We start from the raw sequence: 20,432 nt of genomic DNA, 5'->3' as shown, positions 1-20,432 counted from the left end.
AGAGAAACAGACTCAAGGATTCAGGTCGGGGTAAATACGAACATTGTATTTATAGTTAATTTCAGCTAGTTAGTGTGCAGGCTGATATTGGTATGTGATCTCCAAATCCTGCTACTTCCACCTTCGGAATATATCTAAGATACGCCCCTTTCTCGCAACGGAAGCTACGCAAACCCTTGTTCACTCGCTTGTTATCTCTCGTCCTGACTACTGTAACCGCCTTCTCTCTGGCCTACCTGATTCTCGCCTTGACCCTCTTAGGTCTGTCCTCAATGCTGCTGCCCGCCTCATTTTTCTCTACCGCTGCTCTGTCTCTGCAGTCTCCCTCCAGCAGTCACTACATTGGCTCCCCATACCCTACAGAAATAAATTTTAAACTCCTCACCTTTAAAGCTCTTAGTCAATCCTCCCCTCCCTACATCTCCAATCGCATCTCTACCTACACTCCTACCCGCCCCCTCCGCTCTGCCTGTGACCGCCGCCTCACTACTTCACTGATCACCTCCTCTCACTCTCGTCTTCAGGACTTTGCCCGGGCTGCTTCCCTGCTGTGGAACGCTCTTCCACGTTCCATCAGGTTAGCATCCACTTTCAAAGGCTTCAAGCGTGCCCTTAAGACTCATTTCTTTACTCAAGTCTATCAGTCTCCTCCTAACTCCCTTGTCTCAGATCTCTCCCCCAGTTAGTACCACCCTATTTGTGCCTCCCCATTCCTTTAGGATGTAAGCTCTCAGGAGCAGGGCCCTCTTTCCTTGTGTGCTCCTTATACTGTTCCTTCACCCTCTGTACCTCTTGGCCTGCTTCCCTAAGCTTCGGCCTACTACCCGCTGATTTCTACCATCACTTTCACTATCTGTCGCAGAAATAATCTGATTTGCTTTACCCTGTCACCTGTTTGCATATGTTTTAGTTCTTGCTGTATTATGATGCCCTTGGTTCTCTTTTCTGTATATGTAACGTATGGCGCTGCGGACCCTTTATGGCGCTTTATAAGTCAAAGATAATATGTATAATCCCAGAGTACTACCCTCACTTCATATTATGAAAGTGTCATGTCCCCAAATCAGTGTCTGCATCAATCTGGAATAATGGACTTTCTCTCTGGTTATTAGGAACGTTTGTCTCAACCATAGGGTCCTTCCACGTAAACGTTGTTTTTTCCTGGCCACAAGACTGCAGACAGATGATCTGATGGGAAGATATTTTCTAGCACCTATAGCAATTTGTCCATCTAATCTTTTGTGCAACATTTTATCTTGTTTTGGAAGCTCTGTCAGAATCTTTACAAGTTGAATTTAAATGGCTCACACTCAAGGTCCTATTCTTAGTGACCATCGCATCCGCCAGGAGTGGTAGAAGGTCAGACCTCATGGTGTGAGGAAGCGTTCTAGAACGTTTACACCAATAAATTAGTGCTGTGAATGAATTCTGCCTTCTTGCCTAAGGTGGTTTTCATATCGATCAGGAATTTGTATTTCTGTTCCTTTGTCCAAAGCTCACTAATAAAAATAAGATTACATGTTCTAGCCGCCCTCACAGCAATGTCTGTGTATCTCGAGAACAAAGGAATTCAGAAAGACGGATCATCCTTTGTACTTATTGAAGTCCTTGACAAGGGCCTTCAAGTTTGTTCTCCCCGTGTTTATGTGGGTTTCCTCCGGGTGCTCCGGTTTCCTCCCACACTCCAAAAACATACAAGTAGGTTAATTGGCTGCTGTCAAATTGACCCTAGTCTTTCTCTGTCTCTTGTGTGTTAGGAAATTTAGACCGTAAGCTCCAATGGGGGCAGGGACTGAAGTGAGTGAGATCATAATGTCAGTTTCCGGTAGCGCGCAGTGCGGAATCACGCAATATACACTACGTGGACGGACATATGTCTGAACCTGAATCAGACCCTGTATGTATAGAAACAAATTGTCTCCATTCAGTATGTGAAATGCCCAAAATTCTGCTAAGTTCACAAAAACTCTAAATATTCCTTTAACGTTCAGAATATATTAAGCCCATCTTGTGGGAGTTTATATATTGCATCATTCCAGAATTATAGATTTTATACTTGGAATAGAGCCGTTTGGTTTCATCCCACAGATTTCATGTTTTTGGGTTAAATCCAAAATAGAAACCACATGTGGTGACAACTGCCTGCTCTTCACTTTAATATCGTCACCAGACGTTACATTCTGGATGTTGTAGCGTCAGCTGACTTTCAGTTTGGGAGGAAAGTTCTGCAAACAGTTGATCAATAAATGATTTTATATGCATGAATTGATCAGTGTTGTTGCTCGGATATATCCCATTTCTTAGAGCTGCCATTGAGACTGATCATTGCGTTTCTTTGAAGTACTCTATGGCAGCTCTAACATTCCCTCCTATATTATCTGTTTAAGTAACTTTCCATGTAGGCTCTGAAAAATAGATAAAGACAATGCAGGTTGGAGTCTTACTATATACCTTTTTCAGGGGTGTCTGTTCCTGTCTCTAATCGGCTGACTAAGGGTTAACCCGTTCGTTCGGTCTGCCATGGAGTCCTTCAAGGAAATGAAATTATTGGAGAGTATAATTTGCTTATGTCACAAGCACTATACTTCAATTCAACCCAGCAATAGGAACTTAATGGTGTTGAGACATTACTTAGAGAAAACTTAATAGACCAGAAAGCCTTTTAATTTAAAGTTGTAGATTTAATTTGTTTTGCTTCTTAGAATTCTATGGGGGACATAATAGGGAAAGTGGAGTATTCATGTGACAGATTGCCGCAAAGGGTTTGTCCAGGAAATACGTTTAACCCTGTATGTCCCAGATCCAGTCAGGTACCGTGTTGAACCCTTGATTACAGGAACATTTTCCTCTATATGTAATTAACTCTGAGTACCTTCATTTGATTGTGCACCGTTCTTTATTTGGAATATCACAAGATCTGTCTGGTTACAGATGTCATTGCATTTACTGCCATACTTAAAAGTGGATCTTGTCGCTGGCAATTGTGGAAGATTTATGAGCAGATCTTGTGATGACCGCTAAATAGAAGTAGGCCTGATGGCTAAATCTCGGCCCACTCTTGTTTCCTATGATTTTATCTCATCTCCACCCTGCCGGAAACTCAGAGCTTGAACCAGGAATATGGCAACGTGTTCAAACTGTTAAGTCGGCTTCAAATGTCACCAGACCTCAATCCAAGCACCTTGCTGGAAAAACAAGTCCGGGCTGTGGGGGCCCCACCTCGCAACTTTCAGGACTTAAAGGATCTGCTGCTAACGTCTTGGTGCCAGAACCACAGGACACCTTCAGAGGTCTTGTGGAGGCCATCCCTTGAAAGGTCATCTCTATTTTGGCAGCACAATGGGAACTTACACAATATTTGGCAGGTTGTTTTAAAATGTGTGTGTGTGTGTGTGTGTATGCAATATATATTCGTTACAACTGTATGTGTATACCCCTCTTATTAGTGTGTTTGGTCATTTCAACCACCCCCACTAACGGGTGTGTAAATTCAAGCATTAAGTCATGTAATTATTATCCTTTATAAAGTGCCACAAGAATTCTGCAGTTCCGTATAGAATACAAACAGTAGACCATACAGGGTAAAAACATCGCTCCAATGTAATCTCCAGACATTAGCAACAAAATGAGTCGTACTGAAGAGCTCAACGTGGCCCTGTCCTAGGTTACCGCCTTTCCAGTTACTTCACCAGACGTCTGCTCTTCTCAACTGTAACTGCTGTTATTGTGACATGGAAACGTTTAGGAGCAGCACCCGCTCAGCCAAGAAGCGTTAGGCCGCACCAGATGGGACTGATGAGTGGTGAAGCGCGCAGCATGGAAAAATTGTCTGTCCTTGGATGCAACACCCCCTACTGTGTTCCAACCGCCCTGGAAGCAATATCGGCATAAGAGCCATTTGTAGCAAGTGTCATTGATTGACTTTCAGTGGGCGAACAGTCAGACACAAGCCTCATGTCACCATGTACAATGCCACACATTGACGAGTGGGTTAAAGCACTGCCATTGGATTCTGGAGCATCTTTAAATGCGTTCGTTAGAGCGATGAATCCTGCTTCATCATCTGGAAGTTTGATGGATGGATCTGGATTTGGCAAATGCCAGGAGAACGTTTCTTACCTGAATGCCTACAGTAAAGGTTGGTGGTGGAGGAATAATGTGCTGGGGCCCTTTTTTCAAAGTTTAACCTGTGCTCCTTAGTTACAGTGAAGGGAAATCTAACTGCTACAGCATACAATGAGATTTGTGTGCTTTGAACATGTTTAGTGTAGAAGAACTCGGCTGATCTGCACAGAGCCCTGACCTCACCCCCATTGGACACCTTTGGAATGAATTGGAACTGAGAGTGCCAGCCAGGACTTACTGCCTGACCTTACTAATGCTCTTGTCAGTGAATGGATGTGAATCCCTGCAGCCATCTTCCAAAACCAAGTGGAAAGAAGAGCAGAGACTGTTAAAGAAGCAAAGGGACCAATTCTATGTTAGTGCCCAAAGTTTTGGAATGAGATGTTCAGGTGTCCACATGGTTTTGGCCATGTAGTGCGTGTAGTCAAAAATAGTAAAAGATAAAATATGCTCTAAATTACTATTAAAGTATTAATATTAAGTCTTGCTGGCTGTATGCTGAACCCGTCCCCCCGAGGGACCACTAGCAGCACAGCTAATCCTCACTGATGGGCTGGTAAACAAACGTTCAGCTGATAGATACGTATAACAATCACTTGGCTTCTTGTATAAATCTATTGTCCTAAACCTGATATCACACAAAACAATCACATAGAAAGAAAACCAGAATCCTCTGGAACAATCGTTGATGAGATACCAGGTGCACATAAAGATAAATGCTGCATCTCGTGCCTCTTTCTTGGGCTCTGCCTCAAGTACAAAACATCAATAAGGAAAATCAGAACGTTCTGTACAACAACCTCAAACTGTGACAGGTTAGGACGCCAGCAGGGGAGAGCGCTTGGGATAGAACCTATGTTGTCCATTTTATCCCTCCCTATTGTACCAGCCAGTCATAAACTGCTCTGATTCCATATGTTTTATTGGACTATATGCAGTAACCTTGTAATTAGGTTTAATACAGCTACCAAATGTGCATTATACAATATGTTTTGCATGTTAGCCTGGTATGGGTGTGCTATTATTGTTTATTACGTGGTGGTGTGTGAGGTAACACCTTTCATAATATGCACCCCTATCTTGACTGCATACACTTATTTATTTGCTCCAGAGCAGATGTCTTCCCAGTTTTTCATTCCTGAGCTCTGCATGTTCCCAGCACTTAAGCAGAACACTAATCATCAGGCATACGGGAGCTGAGCTGTATGTAAGAAGATGTTATGAGTTCAGCTGTTACTTCTCCTTTAATATAGTTGAAAAACATTTCCTGTATGAAACATTCCTAAGTACTTTACAAGTAATATTATCACGTTAAATAAAATCATCGCAGCGGCAGCATCCCTGAGGTTAATCCCAATTGTTTGCACTTTCCATCTCCATAATCAGAGCAGCTCTGCTTGTACCGAATCTGAGGCAATTTACCCTTAATTACTATGAAGACACAGGATGCTGCAATTACCAGCAACACTGAAGATTGCGCAGTTCACAGTGCAGGAAATCTCTCTGCCTTTCTTCTTCTTTAAAACTTTTAAACACCTTTCTGTCTTCTAAACTAAATATCTCCAATAAACATTACCTGTTGCATATTTCATTACAGTTTACGTGATTCAGCCTTTGAGAAAAGATGTAAGAAGCAGCAAAAATATAAAAATAAATATACGTTTGAAAATACATTTTTTGATATTTGATTTTCCTGAAGAACTTCTTACTGATTGAGGGCAATTAGGGGGTGACTGGGGTGTTTCTGTTGATCAGAGTCTGTGACTGGCAATAAGTAACATTGGTTGAAGAGCTGACGATTGCAGTTTCAAAGGTCCTACGCATATTCTGTATTAATTTGGCTGATCTGATGGATAGACGATCTTTGCAAACAAGTTCAAGGCCGTTGAACCAGCCCAGGTAGAGCAAATTTCAAATTTGCTCAAACAGTTCCAGCTTCTCTATTCTTCTCCGTCAGGTCTGTCTTTAGGGTCATCTGGGACTGGTGCATGAAATTCTAGAACTTGAAGTAAATATTAGAGAACAAACAGGATCACAGAACAACATACAGTGAATCTACTATAGATTTCACTAGTCATAAATTGATCAAAATCTCCATAAATGGCAAAAAAGTTGCTGTAAAACCGCCATTCTCAAAATCGCTACAAATCGCAGTCCCAGCGTTTTGCCAAATGTATAAAGCTGCGATTTTGCAAACTCTCCCAAGTTTGAATAAAAAAATCGCCAGGTACAACACTCTGCTTTCTATCGGCGAGATCACTGTTACACTGCAGGACAATGTTACTATAACAGGAGGCACAATGGAAGATTAAATAAACCATTTTTCTTTGTTGTAGAGGGTCAAAAATTATGAATTTCCTTTCACAGACAATTTATTTAAAAAATAAATTAGTGGGCCAAATTTAATTATAGATTATATTTACGTGTTTTCTTTATTTACTTATAATTAAACATAGCCTACTAATTTATTCATAAAATATTTTGCCATAAGAAAATTATTAATCATTTTTGCAACTCTACAACAAAACACATGGTTTATTTAAACTTCCGTTGTGCCGCCTGTTATATTAACATTGACCAGATAGCTTAAACTACATGCTTTTATTTCTGTTCAAACTCGGGTGAGTGTCTACAACACGGGAGTGATAGGTGTTTTAAAATCAACAAAAATTACCAGATATTTTGGAAAGTCAACATTGCTGGTTAATACATATGGCGATTTTGCAATTAAAACTGCCGGTTCTTTCGCGATATGCAGTGATTTTTAAATCAGTAAAAAAAAAACGCAGCTTGATACATTTACCCAGAGCTGTCATTTTGTAGAATGTACTAAATAAATGATTACTAGAATCTGATTAGTTGCTATAGGCAACATCTCCACTTTGATAAATTTACCCTTTAATCTCGTTTATGGGACTTTAATGATAAATGAGAGCAGAACCCTCTTGCCTCTTTCTCAATTAATAACCAGTATTGTTTTATTAGTGCTTGTTTATAATTGTAAAATGAGGCAGAGTATGCTGGTGCTATATACATAACTGTTATTAATAATATAGATCCTACTGGCTCCAGGAGTTGGAAACTATAGCTGGATACACATTTTTGCAATTATCGTGCACATCACTTGATTCGTGACCGTTTGGTCAGATAGCACATTAGTGTGTACGCTCCCACGATAATGTTTTATCTTACCAAAACACTTCGCACCTGATGATTTAGTTTTCTAAACTTCATACAAATCGCAATCAACGATGGAACAATGTTGGACAAATGTGGCAGTGTGTACACACTCACCACCAGCAGTGTAGGCAGATATCTGTAGAGTGCAGTCTCGATCTTTTCATCAGATGGTTATGAGAGATGAAGATCACAGATCTGAAGATAAATCATATAGGTGTGTACACATGAATCGGCTGTTAATCAGGTCTTTTGATCCTTGGTGAAACCTTTACAGAAATTACATCTGAAGATCAAGACTGCTTCATCAGGCCATCCCCCAGGCATGACACAAGGTTTACTCCAGCGCAGAGATGACACAAATAAATGAAACTTGGTGCAAATCTTGTCCCCATGGTTGTACCACAGATTTGTTAATACAAATTATTCTGAAATCTAAAAGCAAATTATTTACATAATACCAATGAATTGACTTCACAGAATTTTAGTCCATTTGACAATGTAGCTATAATAAGTGATTATATTTACCAGTGTGTGTCCATTGCTGGGCACTTTCCCTGTGTTTACAGACTAATATTTGGCAAACTGCTACCAAGAGCCTGTGTGCCCAACAGCAATATTTGTATCTGAAATGAAGCATTTATCCATTAACCAATTATTGCTATCTTACTTCACTCGCTGTGCTCTTCCTCTGTGTATATATATTGGATATGAGGGTTTTTAATTGTTCATTAACACCTTGGTCCCCATTTATGCCTTTTAAATCGGTTCTATGAATTTGAATGTAATTCAGTTTGTTGATACATATGGCTCTATATTGTTTGGTGAATACCTCTGAAGAAGCGATTAGTCTAATAACTAAATGCATAGGGTTTAATGGGCCAGAGGTTACAGATAAAGATATACATTGTGCAAACTAGGAGCAGACGTCCTGTTCTCAGCATCCAAAAGTTCTTTTGAGCAACATTATTTCACATTTTTGTGACTTTAAAAAAGCTCTTTGCAGTAGTATCATAAGAAATGATGCACTCTTTTTTTTATATTTATAGGAATAAAAGTGTTTTTATGAGATTCTGACTGATTGTCACAAGAACTTGTGTATAAGATCTTTAGCAGAACGACAGCTTAAGTCACATATTTCACTAATCTCTTCAAAGTTGTACTCCTACTTGGTGGCCCTCCAGAGCGGCAGCCAATGGAGGACGGTGAATTCTGGCCTCAGGTCAGGAACATTTTTGGAAAGACGCAGATTGGGCCGGAACCAGCGTTCCTGAAAGGGCCATAAGAACCTCTCGTCAGGAGCTCCACCCCATGCGCTGAGTGAGCAGCTGCTGACTAATGCTCTCCCCTGTCAGCGGCTGGTGCCTTAGTGCCCTAGGTGACGGTCTTAGATCACCTAGTGGTAGCACCGACCATGTGTATCCCTCAATGTAATACAATCTTTGATAGAACGACTACTTTACACCCTACTCTTGAAAACACAAGGCCGGGATCTGTTGTGTGACAATGATCAGTGGGATCAGCAGCTATAACATAGAATGCTGCATTGTGGACAAAAGATAAACAGATTTAGGGTTGTATTTATGCTGCCTGGTGCCAGATACAGGTCCTCTCAGGATTGCTGTGTGGTGTGAGATACGCATCGCTCTGTATCCTCTCTATCTGCTGCTGGATGCTGTCACGTCTCCACTCCAGGATTGCACTGATACCAGGCACATACCACTGGGGGAAGGGCATGGTACGTTCCAGTCTTAAAGTGGACCTGTCACCTACACAGAGCTGTTGGCAGGACTAATAATAATAGTATTGAATATCAGTTCACTAGAGTGACATCACTACAGCATGTGAAAGAAAATGCATCCCCTAGGACACTAGTTTATAGTGAACGAAGGCTGCAATCTCCTAAATATTTACTTAGCCCAAAGAATGGCCACCCTCCAACGTGTGTATAACATATAGCATGCATGTAGCCAAACTGCACTCGGAGGAACCACAAGTCCAGCATGCCCTGCCAGCTTTTCATGCTGCAACTTGTAGTTCCACAGCAGCCGAAGAACCAGATTGTCGTCCTTTATGTTAGACGATACCAAACAGGTCCAGATTCCCAGGCTGATAATCAAAGGTTGGTGAACTAGAGCCTCCACCTTCCTGATTTAAACAATGATAAAATGTAGTTTCTTACAAGATGTAAAAATATGAACTTTAGACATTGATAAACAGTCAATAAATTGAAGTTCACCATTTTTTTTAGTAGTTTTATTTTTTACTATTTATTGATTTACTCTTCAGTCATTTCTAATGACATGCAGTACCTTCTTTTAGCCTTCAGATGTCACTGTTGCAACTGCTCTATAGACGTTTTTAGGCATCAGCTAGATGTCTCCCAGTGCCAACAGTGACACCTACAGGCTAAAAAGCTGAATGTGCTGATAATTTTTAAATGAGGCATCACCCCACAGTGGTAGTTTCCTTGTCTTAATCAGTGTGCTGACCCTAATACAAGATCTTTGTTACTCTGTAATGTGTTGCTCCCACTCCCCCGATCACCCCCTCTTTGGTGACAGGATCGGGTGCTGTTGAGATGAGCGAGCCGATACTATTCACACTCATCTCACAGTAGAGCGCCTTCTGTCCGTCTCACCAGACACACGTCTGTCTCCTATGTAGCAGTGACTTCAGGGACGTTGGAGACTTATATTGCATCATCATTATCTCCCATCTCAGTCACCCCTCTCCATACGTCCCCCGAGAAAACCACCACAAGTGATTCTTTTACTTTCTGTTCTGTTTTTTTTTTGTTTTTTTTTAAACATTTCATTTATTTCTGAAGTCGTTTGTTTTTACATTGTACAATATATAAAAAAGACAGAGTACCAAAAAAAGGAATTCACAGTGTCTAAAGGCAGTGATTACAATCTGTCACATTATTCTACAGTACCATGGCAAGTTCAATTGCATAGGAAGGTAATGAGCCTTCAGCACAGAGCCCACTAATTAACGGCAAGCTTTGCATAATGCGGGTGAAGCAATCGGCATAGTAACATCTGGGAGAGCATCTAAATCCCACTTCACAAACTTTCCACTTCCCATCAAGTTCCAGGTTGTTTCGTGGGCCGACTCGGCAATGTCAGGGCGCAAGAATGCGCCAGAAGTACCCAGATGCTGGCAGAACTACGATTTGGGAATATCACCGAACAGTAACTGTGCCCCTGCCCCAAAGAGCTTACAATCTGATTCATGTGTTTGACAAAGAAATAACACAAGAATTGTCTGTAAATATAAGGCACCCAGGACACGACGACTTATCACACAGCATTACACAAACGTCTGGGCTGTTAATACTGCGCACCAGATATTTAAGGTGCGATAAGAAGGATACTCTGCAGAAACTGCCTTCTGTGTTGTTACTGAGCTCCGGTCCTTCAGAAAAGTTGCACATTTTGGCTCAACAGCCCAATTCCTAAGATCGTATAAACCCATGGCACACACTACAATTCCTATAAGTAGCTAATTAAGTGATTAAACCTATACGAGGTAATGACGCTTGGCTGCAGTAATCTGGGCTGTTATAAGGCATTTTTAGATTCAATATCAGGACCCACCAAAAAAACAAACAACGTTCTCTCAGCCATGAACAAGTGGAAGATGAATGGGCCAAATCAGGCTTAGGCAAACTGTGACTCTCCAGCTACTGTGGAACTATAAATATCAGCATGCCCTTGGGAACTGTAGTTCCCCCAACACTGAACAGATTGCTTCCCTCTGCTCTAAAAGATGATTAAATGATTGGCATGGAAAGTGACCAATGTCTAACCACAAAACGGTCACATGATTTTATATTCAGTTGGGGGCGGTTACTTATAGTCTCATGAGATGTGTGTCTGATACCACAGAAAAATACTAACAACATCGCTGCAGAGATTTACAGAGCTCCACAGCCAGATGAAGAGGAAATTACAGGATGCAGTGTTTAATGGAAACATTTGGCAGGAATTATGGATAAGGAAGAGCTCCCACCAGAACTACCCCATCTTCCACCAGAACTCCAGCTCCTGGTCAAAGGTCAGGTCTCGGGCCAGAGTTACAAGTGATGTGGACTTTATAGAGTGTGATGGGGGGATATCTGGGCAGACGTCCAATCCGAGAGTTATTGGAGAACTAAAAATGAAAAATCTTCTGCCCTGTCCAGCAAGAAAATATTCCACTGATTTGTTCTTGGGAAATATCTGATGGATGACAATGGTGCTGGGCACAGGAACCCTGCAATACTGCTATGTAGAGGCAGGGGGCGCTACAGTATTATTTTAGGCCTGTCGGAAGAGCAGCCTCAGATAATGGACAGAAATACTGACTAACCAGCGATGACTTTATTTAGGCTTCACTTTGCTGCCTGTAAGACGCTGTCAAAATTCTTAGGCAACCTGTGGGTCTCTTGCTGTTGTAGAACTACAAGTCACAGCATGCCTTGCTGCAAAAGATGACAAATCAGTCCAAGCAGCTGCCAACATTTCAATGCAATATCTAGGGATACTTTGCTGCTGGTCTGAAAGCTGCGCTGTGGGAGAACCGCATGTGTCCAATGATTAGATTACAAATATCCTGTATTTCTTTGGCACTTAATTCCCCTCAGTTGTCGGACCAAACCAGGGAAGCAGAGAGCGTCTGTGGAGCGCTGGTTGGCTCAGATCTGGAGCGTAGCCACGGTCACCGACTACCAGACGGGTCAATGCCAATTCCTGCAATATGATTATCACTTCAGAAACAAGATTTCTTAAAGAAATTCAATACAAAATGTATGGTAGAAGCCACCCTGGATTTGTGGACGATCCATGTAGAACTGGTCCTAGAATTTTTTTTTACTTTAATAATATACATGAGGATTGGTGAGGAGGTGGCTGGACCCCCCCCGTAAAGTAAATCTGACATTATAAAGTCTACAAACTAAGGATAGAGAAATGAAGAATTACTGCAGGTCACAAAATTATCACTGGTCAGTTACACATCTTCCAGACCTGAGCGTGTACCTGGAGATATAGTCCATGGATTCTGAGAGGGAAGCACATTACTGAACATGACATTTGACTATTTGTATTTTAGTCATTTATCTCCATGCAAAGACTGGTAACCAAGTACCCAGCGTTGGCGGTTTCCCCTGGCGCTCGGTGAGCCAGTCTGTATAAATGACATTATCGCTCCCATTTGAAAGGTTACTACCAATATTTGTACTGTAGATTTAATGCTCGGTTATCTGTAACAGTTCGGGCGACTTTCCTCCCGCGTGTCAGAGAAAGATGTAAATATGCAAAGTGAAGGTTTATATGGAGCTGGGAAATGTAATTTGCTCTGTGCACTTTTCTGGATTTAGCACATAAAATTAATTTGTCAAAGTCAGAAGTCATTTGTATTCCGTGATTCCTGCGGGAACGTGATATGTCGGTTGGATGCGCAGTGTGAGCTGACTGCGGGTACAGAGGATCCTTCCTGGGGTCTGAGCGTAGGTTGTGTCAGCTGGAGAAGTACAAGGGTGGGCTCACAATGGGGGTCACAGACAGTCCCTACATTATTGAAGACGATTACTTTCTTTCGGTTACTTACTCAATGCCTGTTTGTAGGTGTAATATTAGTTTCATATTTAATGGAAAACTAAACCCCAAACTGAATAGAGTGATGTTGTGTTCCCCACAAATGGCCTCTGGTGTGTGGGCGACATGAACACAACGCACCTCTCACACATGGGAGACTGGATTCTGAAAAGGTTACAGCAGTCTTGTTACATTCTTATCGTACAACACAAATCTACTTTCTGACTGATTGTGGGATTCAGATCAAACTGCCAGCGGAATTCTGCAAACTCGCCAGTGTCACTTTACTCCGGAGGAGATTGAAGAGACAATTGTAGAGGAAATGTGGTGACCTTGGGAGCAAGCCACTAATATTGAGTGGTGAGAGAAATTCAATCTGCAGAAAACGTGTTTCTGTCACAATGAGGGAGCTGCTATGTCATTAGCAGCGAGAGCCGGGGCTCTGCTTCATGTCATTAGCTGGGAGAGTTTAACACATCTCGTTACATCAGGTACATGACAGAAACGGTTTGTGTCACTTTTCACTCTAGAACCTGGATCTGGGTACAATGTATTTATAAAGCTTCACTATCATATGGACCTGAAACTCTTCCTACTTGTGTTTCAATCCGGACCTTAAGTACTGCAAAAAACAGAACAGGCACTGAATGGGGTTTGCATTGCAATTATTCTACACTAAGGCGCAAAACATGTCTAAGTAAAAACTTTCCCCCTGTCTCCCAAAAGGGCTGAAATACCGAACCCACTCTGCCACATTCTTCAAAGTTTTCCTCTTCCCACCAAACATTTCTAAACATCAATGCTAAAATCTCAAAAATCTTCACATACTTCAGACAAAAGACTACACAGCCTAATGCCACCTCTCATAACTAACGTAGGACGCATCAAAGACTTCTACACACAACCCGTCCATATAGTACAAGACTCTGAAGTCCACTGTTTGTTACCGTCATCACTTTTCAGAACACAGTGCAGGACTATTGGGCATCATCTTATACTGCAACACTTCATACTACGTGGAATCTCCATATAAACTCTCACACTGCCGGACGTACAGCAGCGTCTTCCAGCTGTACCGGCGTCCTCCTCTGTGATATTTAAACATATTCTGGGTCAAACATTGTGGAAGACAAGATGCATGTGACATTCTTTGTCCTGTTATTCTTTATAAAAAAAATCTAAAAATAAAACAACAATTGCAATCCTAGTAAACATGAAATAAAAGAAAATCTACATTAACAAAATCCATAGCGTTCAATGATTCTTTGTACATCATAATGAGTTATTACATCAGAACATGCGGCCAATCTGAGGGCTTCGAAAATGGTTTCCCCACCTTCACCCATAAAATACAGCCCCAAGATTGGCTGCCGTAGTTGCCATGGACGCATCTGACCCCCCCCCCCCCCCCATCATCTTTGAGGTTGTTCCACACAAGCACACCCTGGAGGTGATGAGCCGTTCAGTCCGAGTGTGTCCCACCAGAAACTCTGTCTTGGTTTAACGCCAGCCTAATATTTTAATAAGTTATATTTCTACAAAGATGGCAGAACAGAGGAAACTGTTGCGACCCCTTTATAGGTGAAGAATATAACTCAATACATTTCACATGAAACGTTTCTGGTTCACATTTAGAACTTGTGGCTCACCAGAATCTGATGGTGGACGTAGGAACAGCTTTAGAAATGATGGGATGGTTGGTCTATCTCCCTGGGACTCCCCAGAAGAAGTTGTTAATTGAACTAGTACACATCAATAATAAAAATTCAGACACATGTTAGAGGCTGCGTGGAATAGTCTCTATTTAGCAAGCGTTCCACATCTTTCAGCGAAACGCATGAACACGTCTTTTCAAAAAAGTTCTTCACCCCCCTCACTGTTGTCCGCTGTTATGTCTGGATTGTTGCAGAGAAGGTTTGAGGCTGTTGGTAGAATCCAGGAATTATCCAGAGACAGAATAAGAGCCACGCTGTGGAGGTGAGCGGTAGTTGATCATGCAAAGCAACAAAGCCATTCAGTGTAACACGTTATTTTCTTTTGCTTACGGGAAAGTCACTCATTTATGAACATGTCAAATGCTTCCGCAAATCACCAGGAACTTTCAAACCAAAAAAAAATCTTGACATGTCCTGGGATCTCTGCAGAAGCAGCGCTTTCATCTTCAAGTAAACAGAGGTCTTGGACTATATTCCTCTCCTGACCATGAAGACCACTCGAGCCAAGTCCTAGGAGTTTCCTCCAGTGCGATGTCCACAAGAGTTCGCAGAGAAGGATCAGCAGGTCCAGTCTGAGAGTTGCCTGTCTCATTTGGCGACAGAGGATTAGCTGAGCCACAATTTATGGAGCATGAGAGGGGGAAGGAGATGGAACCTCAGTGAGACGACGTGAATTCCATTATGGGCGATGTCTCAGCTGTTGGTGAAAGTTCTGCCTGGGGAGGAATCTGGTCTGAAGTCGTATTTGTTCAGAGTACTCGGATAGTACGTGGTAGTGTACATGTTTGTTTGCTGTAAAGGGTAAAAGTTGGTTCGGTCGTCTGGAAGCAAATTATTCTTATTGAGCGTCTGCAAAGTAAGAAAATGAAAATGTTTAGAGCCATACGCTGCACCCAAATCCTCCCACCCAGCGGGCTCCCACGTAGGGCATTAAATAGAGGGTATGAGCTGCCGAAACACCTGGTTACTTCACTGACTCAGATACACCTTCCCTGCACTGTTTATTAAACTCGTTTCTTTCTCTGATGTCGGAGGTAAGAAAATAATGATATAACATCGGCAATGTCAGGAGGGAAATGAACGCGCTGTCTGTTACTGTACAATCATGAACGGCATAAACGGGAAGAATTAATAACCCTATTGGGGATGTTTATCACATTTTCTCTGCTTGGAAACAATGTGATATTCATTATAAATAGACAAAGCTCTAACTGGTGACTTGGGTTTGCTATTCTGACAGATTTGGTTGTGATTAAGGGTCTATTCATCAAAGCTGTAAAAACCTCACTCGTCAATATTTACCCGCTTTTGTATGCAAAGTCTCATGTGACTGCATCCAAAATAGCGTTTCATAGAAATGACTGGAATTATTTATAGACAAAGCATCGAGTATGTTAGAAAATGATACATTATAGAAAGTATTTTATGACTGGACGAAAACAGAGAGAGCTTCATTCGCGGAAGGCACTGGACACCTTGAGGCGAAGCTTTGGTGTTACAGAAGTGTTGCGGGATGGTTCCCCCAGCACATCTCAAGGACACCCCTATACTCCGACATAGGACGACGCCTCCACAAACTAAATGTGCTGCTAAGTACACGGAGAGGCAGGAAAACCTGAAGAGCCGCACTGCGCATAACTGTGTCACAAGTCCAACCTCCGACCACTTTACAGCTTCCCCTTTCATTAAATAAAACTTCAGTTTTATCCTAAAATACTGCTTGGTAAAGTCTCATTTATGGCTTAAGTTAAAATAAAGTCAAAATAAAACACTGCAGAGTATGACAGCACTATATAAATTAAAGTTAATTAATGGTATTTATAGTGCAAAATTCATGTCTTTTTGCAGACTGGAAATGGCTGCGTGCCCCTCCACATCCCTGGGGTGTCCTCTCCACCCTTTATCTTATTCGAGTAAAATTGCACAAAATAAAATTATGTTCTTGCATTGCTCCGCAGACTAAGATGCACACAGGTGCTTACTCCTTCCTTAGCAAGAAATGGTCTTACTCCACTCAGCTCCTCCCTTCTGTCGTCCGTTTTGCGATACACAAATGAGGCCACATATTCCCACAATCTGCTTTGGATGTAATTCACTTTAGGATTCAGGAAGGAATTTCCCTAATTTCAGACAATTTGGAAATGGGTATAATCAGCCAGAAATGGGGCAGTAGAGCACGGACAATAACTTATCTTCAGTTGTTCGGGTATATTGCTGGTATTTTAACTGCTAATTTCAGACTCACGCATCTGGAGACCAGTAGTCACCGCCTCATAACATACATCACAGTCTGAACACCGTGTGGGGCAGATAACTTGTGCGATCATCTCTCCTGGGGGAGTTTACCTGCTCTCCAGCTCCACTGGCACATCTCTAGAACGGGGGTCCCCGTTATTAAGTGGGTCACTTCTGTCAGCTATAAGCAACAGGGCACAATCACTGTACTGGCATTGGGTGTACGTGGTGACATGAGTATGACACTTATGGGGTTATGACAATGTGACATAAGTGTGTGATCCGGATCGGGTTCATTGAACAGATCAGCTGCCAGGAACAAACATCCGAGATCCAGGAGTACATCTGTTTCACTCTCAGACATCGCCGCCACTTTGTGGGCTAAACCAACATCAGTGAGAGGTTCACTACAACTAAGAGATGTCGTTGGTTCCTAATGACTTGATGGCCCAATGATTATTCCGCATACCTGACCTGTTGGGTGCACTTATGAATTGAGAACTCTTGGTTGGTAGTTTAGGTTTTTAACTTTGGCACAAACCAAGTATTGGATGGTTGGTTTCAATACCTGACATTATTTTTATATATTATCCAAGTTGGGTACTTGGGACACAAATGAAAAGGAAAGTGACGTATGTGCAAAAAAACAACCAAACAAAATAAAGAGTTTGACAGAATGAGTCCTAGTTCTGGTGCAAAAGATGTAATTGCTCAGAGAAAAGACGATTTATAGGCTTTACAGAGACCACTAAGGATATTTACTAGGAAAATGGGACTTGCTTAAATAAGGAATGACTGGTTAGTTAGTAGGGTGAGGACAATGCTAATGATTGCTAACATTTGGGCAAAAGAATATGAAAAAAGAACATTAAACTAACTTGATTTTGAGCTTTATTTTTTATAGATCTATTTTTAGATGGTCGTTGTTTTGGGTCCTATAATTAAGTTCATATTTTGGTTTGGGGAAATTCCCTCTACCATCAAATCATATATAAATGCAGGGGTTTTATTTATATATATATATATATATATATATATATATATATATATATATATATATATATATATATATATATCTTATTTTATACAATGCTGAAGAAGAACACATTTCTGACATATCCGTGGAGGAGATATAAAGGTCTATATAGTATGGAGCGGCACATTCACACCTCTTGTGTGCTTTGCACGGCTGTCCGCCGGGGGTGGGGTGGGGGGTTTGTAGTGTGCCTACAGCAAGCAGAGCTTGATCAATACCCTGCGAGGCCCTAGGCAAGATACTGGTCTGTGCCCCCTTCCTCCCCTCTATTTGTCAGAAAAAACATGTAATACAGGCCACTTACTGCCCCAAGGCAGGAGCCTAAGGTGTCTGATGGATGATCCGACTCTGAGGGGAGGAATCAGAGTGAATACACATTAATGACTACCGTGAAGTGCGTGCAGTGCTCCTCCACCACCACAGGTGGCAGCAGTGAGCTCTGCTCCATTGTTCTGCACATAACTAAATATTACATATGGCCAGGTGGGGGCGTATTCTCAACCTGCACAGTAAACACTACAAACTTGCTTTCCCTTCATTTTACATTAGTACATAGAGCCCATAGTTTATATTTCTATGTTTCTTTCCTATTCTTGGAGCAAATACTATCCTATGAAATCTCTGCATTTCTGCTTTAGTACAAGTGACCATTTAAATATCGTCCAGTTTACGGAACCATGTTAAAAATAACCACATTTTATTTTCCAAATTCTTTAAAATATTATAATGTCCTGCGATGAATGTTACATGAATGAAACGGTTATTGATTTGGAACCACTGTGTCTCTGAGAGCCTTGTACAAACAACTTGTTATCACTTTATGACGCACCTACTCCGGCCACTCGGTAATAGTGACACTTATATCATCCTAATGCCATGTGAAACAATTATACGTATAATAAAGGAAATCCCTTTTTAATGTTGACAGTTCCTGTCCGTCCTTTAATGTCCCCTGACCTTTATCTATAGATGGTTACATCACCTATTAATTAGGAGATCTCGTTACTGACTGGATGTCACACACCTATGCCCGATGAGACCGCACAGATAATGCTACACACTTGTTTGTACCTTCCATCGAGTTGACCAAGAAATTATAACTAAACACTTTCAAACATGGGAAGAAAAAGTGGAATAAAAAAATGAAAAACCCAAAAAGCAACTAAACCAGAATTATTGCTGAAACAAATAAAATCAAAATGCAAAAAAAGAAAAATAATTACTCCAAGCTATTATCAAACTACAAATACAAATATCACTTTATCGTTTGAATTGTTCCTCATCTCAGGAGCCAGTTTGATGTTGTGTTATCTCTGGCTCAGTAAGTCGGGTCAGTGGATGCGGTTGGTTTAGTAAATGGCAGTTACTGGCTCGGTAGACAACGTGTTAACCTGGCAGCGCTCTGTGATGAAGGGATCGCATACAATCATCAACGTGCAAAGTAATGACTTCAGAGTGAACCCGAGTGCCTGCATGCAGCCATGCACAAAGAACAGACGGCAGTAATTACAAGTGGGCTGCTCGTTACACACCTCGTTCTCACCACCTCTGCATAATAACGGAGCTCTGACTTCAGCTACCAGACTGCTGTTTCTGCATTCCATTATTCTAATAACCTTTTCCTTTAGTTGAATCCTGATTACAAATCAAAGCTCCAACCCTTGTCTGATGCATTAAACCTGGCGCCCAACATGGAGCCTAGATCCTCAGTAAAATTCTCAGTAGCAGAAGATCAATTTCTGCTTTGTTTAATGTATAGATTATATGGTAGATCTGTCCTGGCTTAGATTGGTCTATAGCTGCCACACAGACCACAATGAACTAAGCTCTCTCAACCTGCTCAAGAACTCACAGTCGATGCCGTGTAACAATCTTCTGAAGAGTCTGGTGTTTCTAAGACAGCCTTTTAAACAGCAACACTCTATAAAAATAAATCAAAGCAATGGGATCAATACCTCTAACAGGGAGCGGCTGCACTGATTTATGTCTACGGCGGGTAAGTGGAGACCAAACATTAATTCTTGTCAACTACCCCAACGAACTAACTAGAGCCGACATCGGTATATAACCAGCTCCTCCCTGGGGATCTGCTCAGGATAATACAGTCTGTATATAAGAAGAGTATGTGTTTGGATATACGCAGAAATACAATATAAAGAGCTTAAATTATATAATAGATCTTATTCCCGATCCCGCCGAGCCAAAACAGGCATACAAAGGTCATACGTGTCGAGGTGTCCACCAGGTACTGAGTATAACTACCTCACTATGTGCCATTTTCTAGAAAAATTCAGGAAGGTTCGTGAGAACTACTGTATATGGTTCAATCGTCAAGAGAAAAGAACAGAGATCTCAATACTTAGAAATAGTTCTGTGGCACGTGCTCCCGCTGAAAGGAGATTTCCACTTTTTTAGGCTACTTAGAAAAATCAGTGATCAATATGGCCACCAATGTTCTCAATCTGTAAGCAATTTAAATGTGATACATTCACCGGCCTGTAAGAACCTTCTATCTATAATGTAACGTGCAGGTACATTATCTGTAACATGAACTGTCAGTTT

General features: G+C 41.5%; 1 protein-coding gene across 6 annotated transcripts in view; it reads right to left on the bottom strand.

The window, feature by feature from the left end:
* Window positions 1-20,432, bottom strand: part of SEMA5B (semaphorin 5B) — a 279,879-nt gene that overhangs the window by 1,174 nt on the left and 258,273 nt on the right. For 4 of the 6 annotated variants that reach the window (XM_075181160.1, XM_075181159.1, XM_075181162.1 and 1 more), the window contains one exon: window positions 11,416-15,448. The exons of 1 other annotated variant lie outside the window; for it this stretch is intronic. In XM_075181160.1, coding sequence (XP_075037261.1) covers window positions 15,293-15,448 — 156 coding nt within the window. In that variant the 3' untranslated portion in view covers window positions 11,416-15,292. Of the gene's footprint in view, window positions 1-11,415; window positions 15,449-16,189; window positions 17,016-20,432 lie in introns of those variants that run through there. One more of the 6 variants, XM_075181163.1, reaches the window with a different exon arrangement.

Source organism: Mixophyes fleayi, chromosome 7 (genome assembly GCF_038048845.1).
Source record: "Mixophyes fleayi isolate aMixFle1 chromosome 7, aMixFle1.hap1, whole genome shotgun sequence".
Taxonomy (NCBI): Eukaryota; Metazoa; Chordata; class Amphibia; order Anura; family Limnodynastidae; genus Mixophyes; species Mixophyes fleayi.
This window is presented reverse-complemented; position numbering and strand designations above follow the sequence as displayed.